Genomic DNA, 16,881 nt, shown 5'->3' with positions numbered 1-16,881 from the left:
TGTGCATATCTACTGTGTAAACCTGAGTTTTGGTTAAAACTTAAAGTCATATGAATCAATTTAATAGTAAAGGATGTTAAAAATAAGAGTATCATTAGTATTGACATTTTATTTTATAAGACAAAATAAAGGAGGTGGCACAGAAGTAGAACTTTGGATTTGCAAGGATGAAGTCCCAATTCCCTGGTACCATGTATGACAGGAGTGCTGCTCTGGCTTCTCATTAAGTAAATAAATCTACTTGTTCATGAAACAAGGGGGCAGGCGGTGTCACATGTGGTTGAATGCACAAGGACCTGGGTTCAAGCCTCCATTGCCCACCTGCAGAGGGGACACTTCAGGAGTGGTGAAGTAAGCCTGCGGGTGACTTTCTCCCTCTTTATCTCCCTCTCTCAATTTCTCTGTCCTAGCAAATAAAAATAGGAAAAATTAAAAACTTATGAAATGAGTCTTAAAAATTTAATGCAGAAATGGCGAATGAACTGAGGGCCTTGCACATTAGTGGTATTTCATGTGGTCTTCCTGGCCCTTCACCTTTCATACACACACACACATACACACACACACACTTTCGGGGCAGGAGACAGGGAAAGAAATCAGATAAACAGGGCTTTACCATCTAAGGAATTCCCTTTGGTGTCAATTATGCATTGTAAAACCTTATCCTATCAGTTGAGCTCTCTCTCCTGACACTAAAATGTTTTTCTCTTTATGGTGGAACCAAAATCATTTCACACAGATAGACCACAGTACTGAAACTTCCTCGGTTGCCATAGCACCTCCCCAAAACAAAATTTTAATCATAAATAGCAATGGTTTAATGTTAGTATTTTAAAATGTTACATCTCCTTTGAAAAAATTTATTATTATGGGGTCAAGCGATGGTGCACCTGGTTAAGCACTCACACTACAGTGCGCAAGGACCCAGGTTCAAGCCCCTGGCTCCTACCTGCAAGGAGAAAGCTTCAGGAGTGGTGAAGCAGGGCTGAAGGTGTCTGCCTGTCTCTTTCCCTCCCTCTCTCCTATCAATTCTCTCTGCTTCTATCCAATAATAAATAAAACATTTAAAAATATTAATAAAAATTATTATTATTACCAGAGCACTGCTCAGTTCTGTCTCAAGGTGGTGCTAGGGATTGAGTCTGGGACCTGAGTCTCAGACATAACCTGAGGGTTTGCATAACTCCTGTGTTAACTCCCCAGCCCTACATTTACTGTTACTTTGATATTCATCAATACCAATAAAAATGTATGAATAAACTAACATGGAAACTTTCTTTTTAAATTATTTTTATTATTGGAGGTTTTCATGCTCATCAAGGTGAACTGTATGACTATGTGTTTGTACTGTAGATAAGACAAGAGCAGCCAGAAATTGAGAGGGAAGGGAGAGATAGGGCGAGACAGAGAAACCTGCAACATTGCTTCAACACTGGCAAAGCTTTCCCCCTGCAGGTGGGGACTGGGGACTCAAACCTGGGTCCTTGGGCATTGTAACATGTACTTCATGAGCTTAACCCAATGAGCCACCTCCTGGCCCCAGGTCCTTGTGCATTGTACCATGTGCTCAAGCAAGTGTGCCACCACCCAGCCTATTCCCATTACCCAAATGTGAAAACTATGGCTCAATGTTTTTGTTTTTTTAATTCTTTTTTTTTTTTTTTCCCCTCCAGGGTTATTGCTGGGCTCGGTGCCTGCACCATGAATCCACCGCTCCTGGAGGCCATTTTTTCCCTCTTTTGTTGCCCTTCTTATTGTAGCCTCGTTGTGGTTATTATTATTGCCATTGTTGATGTTGTTCATTGTTGGCTAGGACAGAGAGAAATGGAGAAAGGAGGGGAAGACAGACAGGGGGAGAGAAAGATAGACACCTGCAGACCTGCTTCACTGCCTGTGAAGCGACTCCCCTGCAGGTGGGAAGCCGGGGGCTCGAACTGGGATCCTTATGCCCTGCGCTTTCCGCCACATGCGCTTAACCCACTGAGCCACTGCCCGATCACTTTTTTTTTTTTTTAAATTCTAAGCCCATACAGTTCACCTGAACTTAAGCATGAAAACCTCCATTAGGACCATTCCAAAAAGATAAGTTCTAGAAGCATCTTTCTTATACTACGTTCAAGGCTGTTGATGTGCCTTTCTTGTCACATATGTTGCTATCCGTGTACTACTAGCCTCTGTGCTCCTACCACGATGAATGGCTTGATGCTCAATAGAATCTCTGATCTTACCCTGCCTTTAAGAGTGACCTGTGCTATGCTGATCAAACTTACCCTTTCCTTGCTTCACTTCTAGCTTTGCTTTTTTCCTATAATGCTAAACTTGAATTTAGCATGAGATTTTTAAAATTTTTACCACTTTAAAATCAAATTTATGATTTAAGAAAAAAACCATTTTGTTGACTTATTACTATGGGTTAAGTTTCCTCTTAAACAATAACATAAATTAAGGTTAGCATCTTCACAATTATCGGCCAGGCCATTAAATGAAATATTATCAACAAAACAAAAAAACAATGAAGTTTAATGTTTTATTATTAAACAGCCCTTATTTTCCAGCAAGACTACTGCTTCATTGTATAAAAATAGCACCAGCAAACACAATTTACTGCAAAATTAAGATAGTACTGTTGGTCTGGCATTACACAACTAGCTTTTCTCCACTGCCAGTTATTTCCAATGGAAATATCTTAAGTGTTCTGACTATAGATGAATGTAAGCAAATCACAACATTATATAAGACAATGTTATCCTTGAATTACATATATTTATAATTAATTTTTAGCCATGGATATTTTCATGAATTCTGGTTATCATAACTGGAGCCTTACCTAGAAATAACAGGGTATTGTGGGAAAAAAATGTATGTTGTGTTCATATACAATCATTAGAAAGTTAAGGAGTAGATTCTTCCAATAGCACTGCTACAAATAATTTCTTGTTCCATTATTATTGCTAAAAGTTCCAATTTAAAATCATATATCCACTACTAATTTAAAACAACATTATTTTGTTAATGTGTTTCATACTAATTTATTTAGGAGTTCCATTTTTACTCCTCAATAGATTTTACGTATCTCTCATATGCTTCTTCACTCATTAGATCATCTAGTTCTGAAGGATTACTCACTGTCATCTTGATCAGCCACCCTGCAAAAAAAAAAAAAAGTATTTTAAATTCTAAAATTACTTTTGAAGATAGTAAAAAGCCAGATTCACCTAAAATGTAAAGTTTCTGGGTATGTCAAAATTTAACCTAGTACTCTTTATATTAGTCACTTATTTCTTCAAAGAGCTTTACATTTTAGTTTTTTATTTGTTTTATTTTTTAATATAGTGACAGGGCTAGGGGGCCTAGGGCCCCACACATGTGGGGGGTACTCTACTGCTGAGCTATGTCCACAGCCCAATGTTTGTCTGTCTGTTTACTTATTTGCCTTCAAGGTTATCACTGGGGCTCAGTGCCAGCACTATGAACCCACTGCTCCTAATAGCCATTTCTTCCATTTTATTAGATATAACATAGAGAAATTGAAAGGGAGGGGAAGATAGAGAGGGAGAGAGAAAGGGCCAGGCAGTGGCACACTTGGTTGAGTGCACGTTATTACAGTGTACAAGGACCCAGGTTCGAGCCCTCAGTCCCCACCTGCAGGGGGAAAGCTTTGCGAGTGGTGAAGCGGTGCTGCAGGTGTCTCTCTCCCTCTCTATCTCCCCTCCTCCTCTCAATTTCTGGCTGTCTCTATCCAATATATAAATAAAAATAATTTAAAAAATTTAAAAAAAAGAGAGGGAGAGAGAAAGAGACATCACCGCTTGTGAAGTAATCCCCTGCAGGTAGGGAACCAGGATCCTTATGCTTTGTACTATGTATGCTTAACCTGGTACGCCACTGCCTGGCCCCCTCATTTATTTATTTACTTTAAGATTTTATTTATTTATTAATGATAAATATAGGAAGAGAGAGAGAAAGAACCAGATTATCACTCTGGTACATATGCTACCAGGGATTGAACTCAGGATCTCAAGCTTGAGAATCCAATGCTTTATCCACTGCACCACCTCCTGGACCACCCCCTCATTTATTTTTAATGAGTCAGTGTCTCTGTCTGTCTTCCTCTTTCTCTCTCTCTCTCTCTCTCTCTCTCTAACCAAAGCACCACTCAATGACCCATGGAGTCCCATTTGTTTAATTTTTATTGCTATCTTGTGTGGTGCTGGGATCAAACCAAGGGACTTTTATATTCAAGGCATAAGTTTCTCTACCATTGATTAAGCCACTTGACTGGCCATATATGTTGGTCTTAAAAGTGAAATAGCCGGGAGTCAGGCAGTAGCGCAGTGTTGGTTAAGCACAAGTGGCACAAAGTGTAAGGACATAAGAATCCCAGTTCGAGCCTCCGCTCCCCACCTGCAGGGGAGTCACTTCACAAGCGGTGAAGCAGGTCTGCAGGTGTCTATCTTTCTCTCCCCCTCTCTGTCTTCCCCTTCTCTCTCCATTTCTCTCTGTCCTATCCAACAACAATGACATCAATAACAACAATAATAAAACAACAAGAGCAACAAAAGGGAATAAATAAATATTTTTTAAAAAGTGAAATAGCCTTGCATATCACAGTTATAAAATGGAGAAAACTGTGTTTGATTAAATATTAGCTCTAGCAATAAACCTTTTGAAATTTTTTAATTGGCTAGGGAGAAAGCATAATGGTTATGCAAAAGACTTTCATGCCCGAGGCTCTCAAGTCCCAGGTTAAACCCTTACCACCAACACCATAAGCCAGAGTTGGTCATTCTCTCTTTGTATTTCTCTCATGAAAATAAATAAATAAATGTTTTTAGCAACAACTTACCATCTTTATAACAAGATTTGTTGACAAGTCCAGGATTTTCTGCAAGAGCTTCATTAATTTCAGTTACTTCTCCTGACAGAGGAGAGTACAGTTCGCTAGCAGCTTTTACACTTTCCAAAGCACCAAACTCATCTAAATTGAGAAAAATTAAAGAGATGAGATATATACAGAGGAATTTTACCATCTAGTAATTAGTAACTATGAAATGCCTCACAAGTAAACATTAAACCTCCCCCACACCTATGGATATCTAATCTTTGACAAAGGGGCCCAGACTATTCAATGGGGAAAGCAGAGTCTCTTCAACAAATGGTGTTGGAAACAATGGGTTGAAACATGCAGAAGAATGAAACTGAACCACTGTATTTCACCAAATACAAAAGTAAATTCCAAGTGGATCAAGGACTTGGATGTTAGACCACAAACTATCAGATACTCAGAAGGAAATATTGGCAAAACTCTTTTCCACATAAATTTTAAAGACATCTTCAATGAAACGAATCCAATTACAAAGAAGACTAAGGCAAGTATAAACCTATTGGACTACATCAAATTAAAAAGCTTCTTCACAGCAAAAGATACCACTACCCAAACCAAGAGACTCCTCACAGAATGGGAGAAAATCTTTACATGCCATACATCAGACAAGAGTTTAATAACCAACATATATAAAGAGCTTTCCAGACTCAACAACAAGACAACAAATAACCCCATCCAAAAATGGGGGGAGGACATGGACAGAATATTCACCACAGAAGAGATCCAAAAGGCTGAGAAACACATGAAAAAATGCTCCAAGTCTCTGATTGTCAGAGAAATGCAAATAAAGACAATGAGATACCACTTCACTCCTGTGAGAATGTCATACATCAGAAAAGGTAACAGCAGCAAATGCTGGAGAGGGTGTGGGGTCAAAGGAACCCTCCTGCACTGCTGGTGGGAATGTCAATTGGTCCAACCTCTGTGGAGAAGAGTCTGGAGAACTCTCAGAAGGCTAGAAATGGACCTACCCTATGATCCTGTAATTCCTCTCCTGGGGATATATCTTAAGGAACCCAACACATTCATCCAAAAAGATATGTGTACACGTATGTTCTTGGCAGCACAATTTGTAATAGCCAAAACCTGGAAGCAACCCAGGTGTCCAAGAACAGATGAGTGGCTGAGCAAGTATATATATCTCAGCTGAGATATATATATCTCAGCTGTAAAAAATGGTGACTTCACCGTTTTCAGCTGATCTTAGTTGGACCTTGAAAAATTCATGTTAAGTGAAATAAGTCAGAAACAGAGGGATGAATATGGGATGATCTCACTCTCAGGCCGAAGTTGAAAAACAAGAATAGAAAAGAAAACACAAGTAGAACCTGAACTGCAATTGTCATATCGTACCAAAGTAAAAGACTCTGGGGTGGGTGGGTGGGGAGAATACAGGTCCAAGAAGGATGACAGAGGACCTAGTGGGGGTTGTATTGTTATATGGGAAACTGGGGAATGTTATGCATGTACAAACTATTGTATTTACTGTTGAATGTAAAACATTAATTCCCCAATAAAGAAATTAAAAAAAAAACAACACATTAAACCTAATATGAAATACTAAGTATTCTCCGAAGGTCAAGAATGAAGCAATCATGTTTACTCTCAGCACGTTGGGAATGTGATGGTAATGAATCACCAGTGCTTTACTGTTTGGGCATACTCTTCAGAGAGACAAAAGATAGGCAGAGAGAGCGGGAATGAAGCCATAGCACCATAGCTTCCTTTAATGCCATGGGGACTGGGCTTGAAACTGGGTTATACACATGACAAAGCAGTGCAGGACCCAAGTGAGCTCTTGTTGGCCCTACTCTTACCACTTCTAGTACAAAAAGGCAAGAAAAAGAACAATAAAGAAATAATACTACTTTTAGATTACATTTTTGGTTATGTAAAGATCCTAAGGAATCCACAGAACTATTAGAATCAGTAAGTTCGGGTTGACTAGATAGCTCACTTGGATAATGTGTTTGCTCTGTCATGGGCACAATCCAGGGTCAAGCCCAGTCTGTACTGTACTGAGGAAAGCTTTGGTGCTGTGTTGTCTTTCTCTCTGAATAAGTTGGCCTGGAGCTGTAAATCCCCAGTGACAACTCCCTAGCCCATTCCCACTCCCCAAAAAGAATATAAATAGAATCACTAAATTTAATAAGGCTAAAACAAAAACTATCACTAGACCTACTGAGTATATGAAATTCCAAGAAGAAAATATCTTTGCAAACGGTAAAAACCAAGTTTCTCAAACTTTCTTGATTCAGTGCCCTTAGTATACAAGTAATTTCCTTTTGTGATCCCTAGACCAAAACAAAGTATCTAGAAATTACAAGTGAGGTTTAGGGTGAGGGGAAATAGCATAATGGTCATGCCTGAGGCTCTGAGGTCCCAGACTAGTAAGTTTTTTTGTTGGTTTGTTTTTGGTGGGGGAGAGGGAGTGCTGAGCCTTGGCACTTGAATAATTCCACTATTATTGAAAGACACCCCCCCCCCCCAATTTCAGCTCTGTTCCAACCACTCATAAAGCTTCCCCTGGTGCTCCATGTGATGTCAAAGGCTTGAATCCAGTTCTTGGTACATGGTATATAGCATGCATTCTATAAGATGAGCTATCTTCTTGCTTCTACTTATTGAATTTATACATCTTCACAATTAGCTGGCCATTTAAAAGCTAATATACCAACTGAAATAAAAATACTTGATTTAAAATTACCTTATTTACTGATATACAATGTGTTATGTAGCCATAGGCTTTCCATCACAAAGTGAAATACTACTACTTGACTAGGTAGTCAGTCAGTAATTATTTTTTTGTGCAGTATTTGCTTCAATGACACATTAAATAATATAATTAGTTTCCTTGGCTCTCCTGATCTTACAGCTCATCAGGCATGGATGTTGCCACCTTCGAGAGAAAAATTACCATTTTAGTCTTCTTAATTGGTTGATCTAATGGATTTCACTTTTCTTACTGGATTAAGGAAGTTGTAAGAGTTCATTGTTAATTTCAGTTAGGGTAGGGGAAAACAGCCTTTTCTAGAAATTAAACTGAATCATGGAGAAAGATTTCTTAGAAAAGACAATTTTCATTCATAAAAATATTAAGTTGTGCACTAGAGAAAGAGCTCACTGTATAGTGTTCTATTTTGCCATATGTGACCTACCTTCAAGCCCAGCCCCCACCACAATGAAAGATGCTTTGGTGATGTGGTCTTTTTCATTCTCTACATCACTTCCTGCATTTTTCTAAAAGAAGGCTAAAGTAAAAATAAGCTGTATTCAAAAGCTTCTTATAAAAAAGTGAAAGATTATGTGACTCAGGGTTGAGCCTCCAGTACACTGAAGAAAGCTTTGGTGTTATAGTTTCTCTCTCACTCAATCTCTATTTAAAAAAGTGTAAAAATAAAAAAAGTCAAGAAAATAACAAAGCAAAAACAAACCAACATAATATTTACAAAATATATACACACCTGGAAAAGGATGTGTATCTATAACATAAAAAGAATGCCTAAAAAAATGTCTGCAATACTTGCAGAATAGCTCACTTGGATAGTGTGTTGCTTTGCCATGTATGTGATCCACGTTAGAGTCCTCATGGAATTAAAGGCACTTTGGTGCTGTGGTGTATGTCTTCTCTCTGCCTCTATCTGGAAGAAAAAAATGTCTGATAAAAAAGCATACAGAAAGCTGTTCAGCAATATTTTGACACTAGGGACAAGAATTCTTTCTTATATTGCTGATATAAATGTAAAATGACATTAACTACTTTGGAAAACTGGCAGTTATTTTTTTCTTTCTTTAAACAAAGTTAAACATATACTTATACTATGAATCAGGAATTCTACTTCTATATACACTTACTCAAGAGAACCAAAAACATACATTCAACAAAAAGACAAGACAAAAAAAAATTTACAATCCTGTGGGAAGGTACCTTTATAAAAGCAACAATCCTGTAAACAGCATTTCCTTGATAAAGTGATATTAGAGCTAGGGCAGGAGGGGGTGAGGTGGAAACAAGTTTACAGTTGAGCAAATAGCTCACAAAGATGAATGAATTTCAAAGTTATGTTGGATAGAAGAAGCCAGACAAAAAATATTCTGAGTGATTCCTTTTAAAGGAAGTTAAAGGAACAAAAGCTTAATCTGTGGTAACAGAAATATGACTAGAGGTTGTATACTGAAGACTTTGGGAGGATTTACAAAATATGTTTGCTGGTACACCTTGAATCATACACTTAAATCTGTGCATCTATATGCAAACGGCAGTTCTAAAAATATGGTTCTCTAGCAGAAGGTATAAAGGGCATTCATTAGTTCAAGAATCACCCAACATATTTATATTGATAGATTTTTTAAAAAATATTTTTCAGGAGTCAGGTGGTGGCTCACTTGATTAATCACACACATTGTCATGTGCAAGGACCCAGGTTCAAGTCCCTGCTTGAACTTTTATACATAAACATATTAAGTTGTGGGCTAGAGAAAGAGCCAAAGAGTATCATTAGCAAGATGAGTAAAGATGTGCAGATGAGAGCAGCAATGAACCAAAAGCTGATAGAAACTGGAAAACGAGAACGAACACCTTAAAAAGTTGCTGAGAACTAAATTAATTGAGTATGGCTATAAGGATCAATTGAAGGCACATTGTAAAAAGGTAATTAAGAAGGACTTGAACATGGTACTGTCTGTTATTGACTTGGTGCTCGCGCCAAAAGAAGGAACTCCTACAAATAAGAACATATCTTATTCAGCATGCCAATCTTTTAAAACTAATTAGTGTTGTCTCATGGTTTTGTTTCTGAAAGTAAAACTTGTCATAATTATAAATCAGTTTCCAAAATAATTTTTTGTGTGTATAGTGATAAAACAGAAGTTGGACCAGGTAGTTCTGCCACTGCAAAAAGAAAAAGATCTTGTGAGTGTATGCATTTTTAAGTGTGATAAATTCTAAGGAAAATTAAGATTATAGCCGGTACTATTAAAGATATTTTAAAAAGAGACACTTAAATTCTGATGGGATATATATGTTGACAAGTCCATAAATAATATTACATGCTACTATTACATTTATCAAACACTAATTTTATGCTGGACATTATGCTAACGTCATTAAATATTACAACTCAACAAGGTGTAGAGAACTAGAACTCACCACTTAGTGTCAAAGTTATAAATCAATTAACAAAAGAGAGCCTGCTCTTCTCTTCCTATTTTTGGATACATTTGAAAATGTGGTATTTGAAGTTTTTGCTGTCATTTTGTGACCTCTGACATGACACAGAAAAAGTACCCATAGAAATCATGTCCTCATTGGGCAAATGTTGTATTCACCTATCTTTTTTTTTAAACCAAAGTACTGCTCAGTTCCAGGTACAGATTGAACCTGGAACTTTGAAGCCTCAAGCATGAGTGTCTCTCTTTGCATAACCATTATGCTATTTCCTCAGCCCATATTCACCTATCTTTAGCCTTGCCTTTATGAGACACAATGAACCCTATTATTTAATCTACTTTTATCTGAATAAAATACACTTTTAATGATCCTAGGTGTAAACAAGTTAAAATATGTGGCATGAATCATGGCATATCAAGTTGAGAAAAACACTCACCTTGTTTGTTCAATTTTGTTCCAACTTCAGGCAGACTACAGTAAACAACATCTCCTAAAGCCTCCTAAAAAATAATAATAATAAGACCAGTCAACACCCATGTTCAGCGGGGAAGCAATTACGGAAGCCAGACCTTCCACCTTCTACAACCCACAATGACCCTGGGCCCATGCTCCCAGAAGGATAGAGAGTGGGAAAGCTATCAGGGGAGGGGGTGGGATATGGAGATTGGGTGGTGGGAATTGTGTGAAGTTGTACCCCTCCTACCCTATGGTTTTGTTAATTTATCCTTTCTTAATAAAAAAAAATAAATAAAAGGAATAAGCCAAGCATAGTATTCAGATAGCAAATACAATTAGATAGTATTTTATACTTGAGAAGCCATGTTCTTTTTTTTTTTTTTTCGTTCAAATAACCATTTAACAAAACTGTTCTTAGTGCCAAAGCTGCAAAAAGCTACCAGCTGGGTTTGCCCCATCAGCCCATGACCCCTGTAATAAACCTTATGTTCCTTAAGATTATTAGTTCCTCTGAAAACAAGTATGTTCTTAACTTTCCACTTCTGCAGTTTTACTTAGGCCATTTCTTCTACTGCATGTGCTGAAATTCTATCTACTGATTCTGTAACTCAGTCTTCATGCCTGATACTTCTTGAAGACCAGACTGCCATATGAAGTGATTGCTCCACTGGGTGAGTTGAGTGCATTACAATATTTTGTACTATTTAGGTTATCATCCTTCATACTATATTTGAACACCTTATACAATGCTTCACAAAGCATCATATACTATGTAGCCCTCACTCAGTAGGTACACAAATAATCCAAATAAGATTATATTTGATTCTGAATATCTGTGCATCCAACAGTTATACAGAATGTTAGGTTTTTCCGTCAATTAATATCCCCTTTCTCCTGCATGCCTCACCACATACACAGATACAATTGAAAAAATCATTGACACATACTGTTGTTTGGATTCTCTTTTTCCTTATACAAGATATCAGTATGGGATTAACAGAAATTACAGTAATTAACAGACAAGCTAAATAAAAGGGTTTTCTTTGTGTACTCTGTGCCAACAACTGCTTTCCCTCCTCACATCCTCCAGCTAATGTGTATAGTACTGTCTCCACAAAATACCATCACTATTCAGCCCTTTTGCTTGGTTTGATTTTTCTTCTTTCCTTAACTGTGCATGTGTTTGAGTAAAGAATGTTTCCTACTTTTAAGTATCAACTTTTCAGTATCTTTTAAAATATATATTGTCCTAAGTAAATGTTTTATTTGATCTACCTATGATTCATGTTCTTCTAAGGACTTGTAAAGATCCTTAAGTACTAAGGGGTAGTAAACTAAACAAAAAAAGATAAGAGACAGTTAAATTTAGGTGAAAGCAGACTTCCAAGTATTTCAAGACAATTTAATACCTGTGCAAAATTGCTGATTCCCACTGTTCCAATACCATTTTCTGTTGTTATCCATTCATGTTTGTCTGTGAACTTACGCACTAAAATAGAAGACCAATATTTCAGAAAAGCTGTGGCACCACTTCTTAAAATGCACTTTTCATATCAATGTCAAAAGGCAAGATTTCCCCAGCATTTGAGTTACTGGCATTGTCTTTCAAGAGTACACAGTCCGAGAAAAGACTTATCATGTGAAAAGACAATCTATCTTCTCAACAGTGCTACCATTTGGGCAAAACATGGCTTGATAAGAGCACCTTGTGCATCAACTCTTTAGAAATATTTGAGCATATTTTTAAAACATTTTTATTGCTGGTCTGTTCCACTGACTGCTAACCTGTCCTAGTGAAGGTAAGACTTGGGAAGATGGTGTTTAAGGAAGCAGCATAAAGGCTGCTTAGAAATTATTTAAACCGTCTCTTTAGATAGAGTTGACCTAAGAGAATTTCACTGCAATTTGTTTGTAAAGTGGAATATTCCACAAATGAATATGACCTAGAACAATTATAAGTTGTCTAAGTTCTTAAAGTTCCACTTTAACAGAATTCAAGTAGCTATTATTATCTAAAGAGCAGACTAGAAAATCAGAACTCATGGTTCAGGAGGTGGCGCAGTGGATAAAGCATCCGACTCTCAAGCATGAGGTCCTGAGTTCAATCCCTGGCAGCACATGTACCAGAGTGATGTCTGGTTCTTTCTCTCTCTCCTCCTGTCTTGCTCATTAATAAATAAATAAAATCTTTAAAAAAATCAGAACTCAATGCTCAACTTTAGAGCTAAACAGTTAACTAATGGAAAGTCAAATGTTCCTCATTCATTGGACAAGTTAGCCTTTGCTTTCATGAGCTTCTTCAAAGACATAATTAAACTATTTAAGGATGATGGGGGTGGGGGGGAGATGACAAAATTCCAAGATATGGAAAAAGTCATTCAGGTTTGTTTTGTTTTTTTTTGTCATTGCTGTAGCTTCACCACTTTGGGCTGTTTTTTTCAGACAGGCAAGAAAGAGAAGGAAAGAGATCACAGTACTGAAGCTTCCTCCAATGTGGTGAGGGTACAGTACATGCCAAAGTAGGTGCACTAGTCAGGTGACCTAGAACCTGAAACTGTTAATTTAGTACTCTTTAGTGGAAGATGTTGCAAAATCTGTTGGAAGGGAAATTATGTTTCTTTATTTCACTTAAATAGTTGAATGCTTCAGATCAACTTGATTTCCTTTTTCAGCAGAAATTTACTTTATTTATGAGAAAAACAAAGGGAGAACTTAAACATCACTCTGCCACATGTAATACCAAGGATCAGACTCGACCTGCTAAAGTCTTTCTAATACTTTACCCACTGTACCACTTCCTAGGCCACTCTAGGCTTTTTATCTATTGTTTTTAAAATTTATTTTCCCTTTTGTTGCCCTTGTTGTTTTTCATTGTTGTAAGTATTGTTATTATTGATGTTGTTGTTGTTAGATAGGACAGAGAAATGGAGAGAGGAGGGGAAGACAGAGAGGGGGAGAGAGAGACGACACCTGCAGACAGGCTTCACTGCTTGTGAAGGGACTCCCCTGCAGGTTTGAACCGGGATTCTCCCACTGGTCCTTGCGCTTCGCGCCACAGGCACTTAACCCACTGCTTTACCGCCTGACACCCCCTTGTTTATCTGTTTTTAAAAGACCAAAGCACAGGGCTTGGGAGATAGCATAATGGTTATGCAAAAAGCCTTTCATGTATGAGGCACCAAACATCCCAGGTTCAATCCCCAGCACCATCATAAGCCATAGCTAAGCAATGCTCTGGTAGGGAAAAAAAAAAAAAATCAAAGCACAGCAATAAGCTTTGGCATATGTAATGCTGGGGGTTGAATCTGGGACCAAGTCTGCAATTCCTGTTCTAAAGCTGAGTTATCTTCCTAGCCCCTGATCTTCAATAAAAGGGAGTTAGTTATGTGTTAACATTTACATGCACTTTCTCACCTCTCCTGCCTTGACTTCTTCAGGTCTAACTGTAAAAGTTCTATCTTGGTGGTCCGGGAGGTGGCGCAGTGGATAAGGCATTGTACTCTTGAGCATGAGGTCCTGAGTTCGATCTCCCGCAGCACATGTACCCAGAACTCAGCTTAACTTCAAAGTCCCTAAGTTGTTTTCTCTGTCTTTCTTTCAGCTAGGCTATTTTGGTTAAAGAAAATGATTAGTAGAATTCTCCTTTAACCCTTGGCCCATCAGTAAAATGTGGATAGATTAGGTAAATAATTACTTTCTTACTGAGACTTGAAAAACGAGGTTTTTGGCCTAGAAAGTCATGCATTTTGACTAATTAGTTTTCTTATGCTTTCAGGGTTACTATTCTGATGAAATGAGTATCATATTAATAATGGGTTTATATTTACTATTTTATTTACTAACATATAATATTTTATTATCTCTTATTTATTTGATAGAGACAGCCAGAAATTCAGAGGAGGGGTGAAGTAGAGAGGGAAAGAGAGAGAGAGAGAGACAGACAGACAGACACCTGTTAAAGTGGCACATACCACAGCTTTCCCCCTGCAGATGCAGAACTGGGGGCTTGCACCCAGGTTCTTGAGCAAGCAGATGCGCCACCACCCAGCTCCCTTCACTAATAACCTGGGACTTTGGAGAATCAGGTATGAGAGTCTTTTGCATAATCATTATGCTATCTCCCCAGTCCTCTATTCACTAATAGGTAATAGTAACATTTATATCTTACTAAGTGTCAGGCTTTATGTTAACATTTCATTTCATCTTCCCTGACTTCTAAGAGGTTGAATCACAACTGGAACTTTGTTATTAAAAAAAAAAAAAACAACTAGCTATTCGGGAGTCGGGCAGTAGGGCAGCGGTTAAGCACAGGTGGCGCTAAAGTTCAAGGACCTGCGGCAGGATCCCGGTTCGAACCCCCGGCTCCCCACCTTCAGGGGAGTCGCTTCACAGGCGATGAAACAGGTCCACAAGTCTCTCCCTTTCTCTCCCCCTTTCCATTTCTCTCTGCCCTATTCAACAACGACAACACCAATAACAACAATAATAACTACAACAATAAAACAAGGGCAACAAAAGGGAATAAATGAAAAAAACCTAGCTATTCAAGCAGAACATAGGTATTGACATTTTAGGCAATATTTAACTAGATAAATTTAAAAAACAAGTTAGCAAAAGCGTGACAGTTAAAAAAAAATGCCTGGACGTTCAAGTCTTGCATTCAAATCTATATACATTAACATGTGTCGCCAACAGAGATGAGAGTAATATTAATTAGCAAAGGGGGAGAAACATCTCTTTTGTTTCAGACTTTATTAAGTCTTTCAATCCTAAACAAGTTTCTAAAAGAAGCCTATTGACGCACATTAAGAATGTCTTATGCACCCTCAGAGGTCAGTCTCTCCCCCCCCTTTTATTTTTCAGTTATCGGTCCAATTTTACTATATATGCTGCCCAGTGGGCACAGAGGCCAGAGTCCTTCAAGGTGTTGGCACTACCACACGCGTCTGCACATGAAATGAAACTTTCCCCAGAGTGATCACTGCACTGAAGCAGCAGACAGCCATGCCAGTGACGGGCAGGTAGGTCTCAGGCCCGCCCCGTTTCAGACACGGACGGACTGGACTCGCGCAGACAATAGCTGGTCCTAACTATGTCAGCGCCGTTAGGAAACAGCTAATCTCAAGTCCTGCTCTCATTCCAGCGTGCTAAAGTCCGCTAAGCCAAGCGAAAGCCCGAGCGCCTCCACTTTCAGGGTCCACTTAACCCCACGTCGAGACACCGAAGGTCACGCAGGGGGCCGGGACGCCCTCCCACGTCCCGAATCCCAGGACAAAGGCTGCGGCGTCCACTCTCGGGGAGCAGCGACCGCGCCCCTGGGGGCCCCAGCAGTGCAAAGGCTCGCGCATGGGTGGGCTCGCCCCGCGCGGGGCTGGAGGTGAGCGAGGCGGTCACCGGCCCACGTGTCCGCCCGCACTCACCCGACAGCAGAGCGGAGCCGGTGCACAGTGTCCGCACAGCGCCGGCGTGCAGCCTCCTGGGCCGCAGCGGGCTCTGGGCTGCGGGGGCCGAGGCTGCGCGCAGACTGCAGAGCGCCGCCCGCATATTCCGCGCCGCTAGCAGCGCCATGTTCGCAGGGTGCGGGGTCGCTGTGCAGCGCCTCGGACACCCGGGGAGGCGGGGCGGGGGCGGCCCGGGGCCGGAGCGAGCCGGAGCGAGCCGGCTGAAGCGGGACGCGGGGGTAGAGCCCTGGATGGGGCGGAGTTCTATCTGATAGGACTGTGTCTGTGGGACGGGGAATCCGAGCCGGGCGAGGCCTGGGATAGGCCGGTGAACGGGAGGGGCGGGGACCCGAAGCCCAGCACGAACAACGGGGACGAGCGCAGAGCCTGTAGCCTAGCGAGGGGCGGGACCTCTGCGGTGGGCGGGGTCTCGGGGAGGGGGCCGGGACCACAATCTGGGGTCGCTTCCGGTCGACGGGTGCTGTGTCAGCAACCTTGCACTCTGTTGCTGGGTGATGGGAAGGATTCTAGACAAGAGTGACTGCTGCTGGGTGGCGCTAACCAGTGCAGAATGCTCACAAATGAGGAGTATCCTCAGTCCTGCAAAGGATACGTCCCCGCCTTTTGCAAGTCATGAAGGACCTTCGGTTTATAGCTAGGTTCCAGTAGAGCCTTTCCTGGGAGAGATCAGTGTTGGGGATTGACCAGAGGAGCTCAGGCACTTACACAGTTTCTCCTTGAATCTGAAATACTGAAAACTATCTAGTAACTTATTTTTATGACTTTACAGATTCAAAGAGACTCAGGGACCACGAACAGGGGACAGACACAATTATGAAGCTCGTAGAGGGTTAACAACTTGTCCAGGGTCATAGGGGTCATGAGTGACTTCTCCTTGGAGACTGGGCTGGGCCTAGTTAGCTAATATA

The 16,881-nt window shown here is 39.9% G+C and overlaps 1 protein-coding gene across 1 annotated transcript; it reads right to left on the bottom strand.

Annotated features, from left to right (window-relative positions):
- Nucleotides 1-2,513: 2,513 nt before the first annotated feature.
- On the bottom strand, nucleotides 2,514-16,188 carry GCSH (glycine cleavage system protein H). The gene is made up of 5 exons (XM_007516623.3): nucleotides 15,932-16,188; nucleotides 11,921-12,000; nucleotides 10,492-10,555; nucleotides 4,847-4,978; nucleotides 2,514-3,146 (listed from the first exon to the last, which is right to left on the bottom strand). The coding sequence occupies exons 1-5, from the start codon at nucleotides 16,077-16,079 to the stop codon at nucleotides 3,049-3,051; spliced, it is 522 nt and encodes a 173-aa protein (XP_007516685.1). The 5' UTR covers nucleotides 16,080-16,188; the 3' UTR covers nucleotides 2,514-3,048.
- Nucleotides 16,189-16,881: the final 693 nt, after the last annotated feature.

This window comes from Erinaceus europaeus, chromosome 2, assembly GCF_950295315.1.
Source record: "Erinaceus europaeus chromosome 2, mEriEur2.1, whole genome shotgun sequence".
In the NCBI taxonomy this organism is placed as follows: Eukaryota; Metazoa; Chordata; class Mammalia; order Eulipotyphla; family Erinaceidae; genus Erinaceus; species Erinaceus europaeus.
Note: the sequence above shows the minus strand (reverse complement) of the source record. Positions and strands in the feature narration are given on the sequence as shown.

Coding starts and splice junctions, on each gene's coding strand:
- GCSH (XM_007516623.3), bottom strand. CDS start 16,079: ATGGCGCTGCTAGCGGCGCGGAATATGCGGGCGGCGCTCTGCAGTCTG. Junction 10,556..11,920: donor GAATCAGCAATTTTGCACAG/GTATTAAATTGT, acceptor ATTATTTTTTAG/GAGGCTTTAGGAGATGTTGT. Junction 4,979..10,491: donor AACAAAATTGAACAAACAAG/GTGAGTGTTTTT, acceptor TTCTCAATTTAG/ATGAGTTTGGTGCTTTGGAA.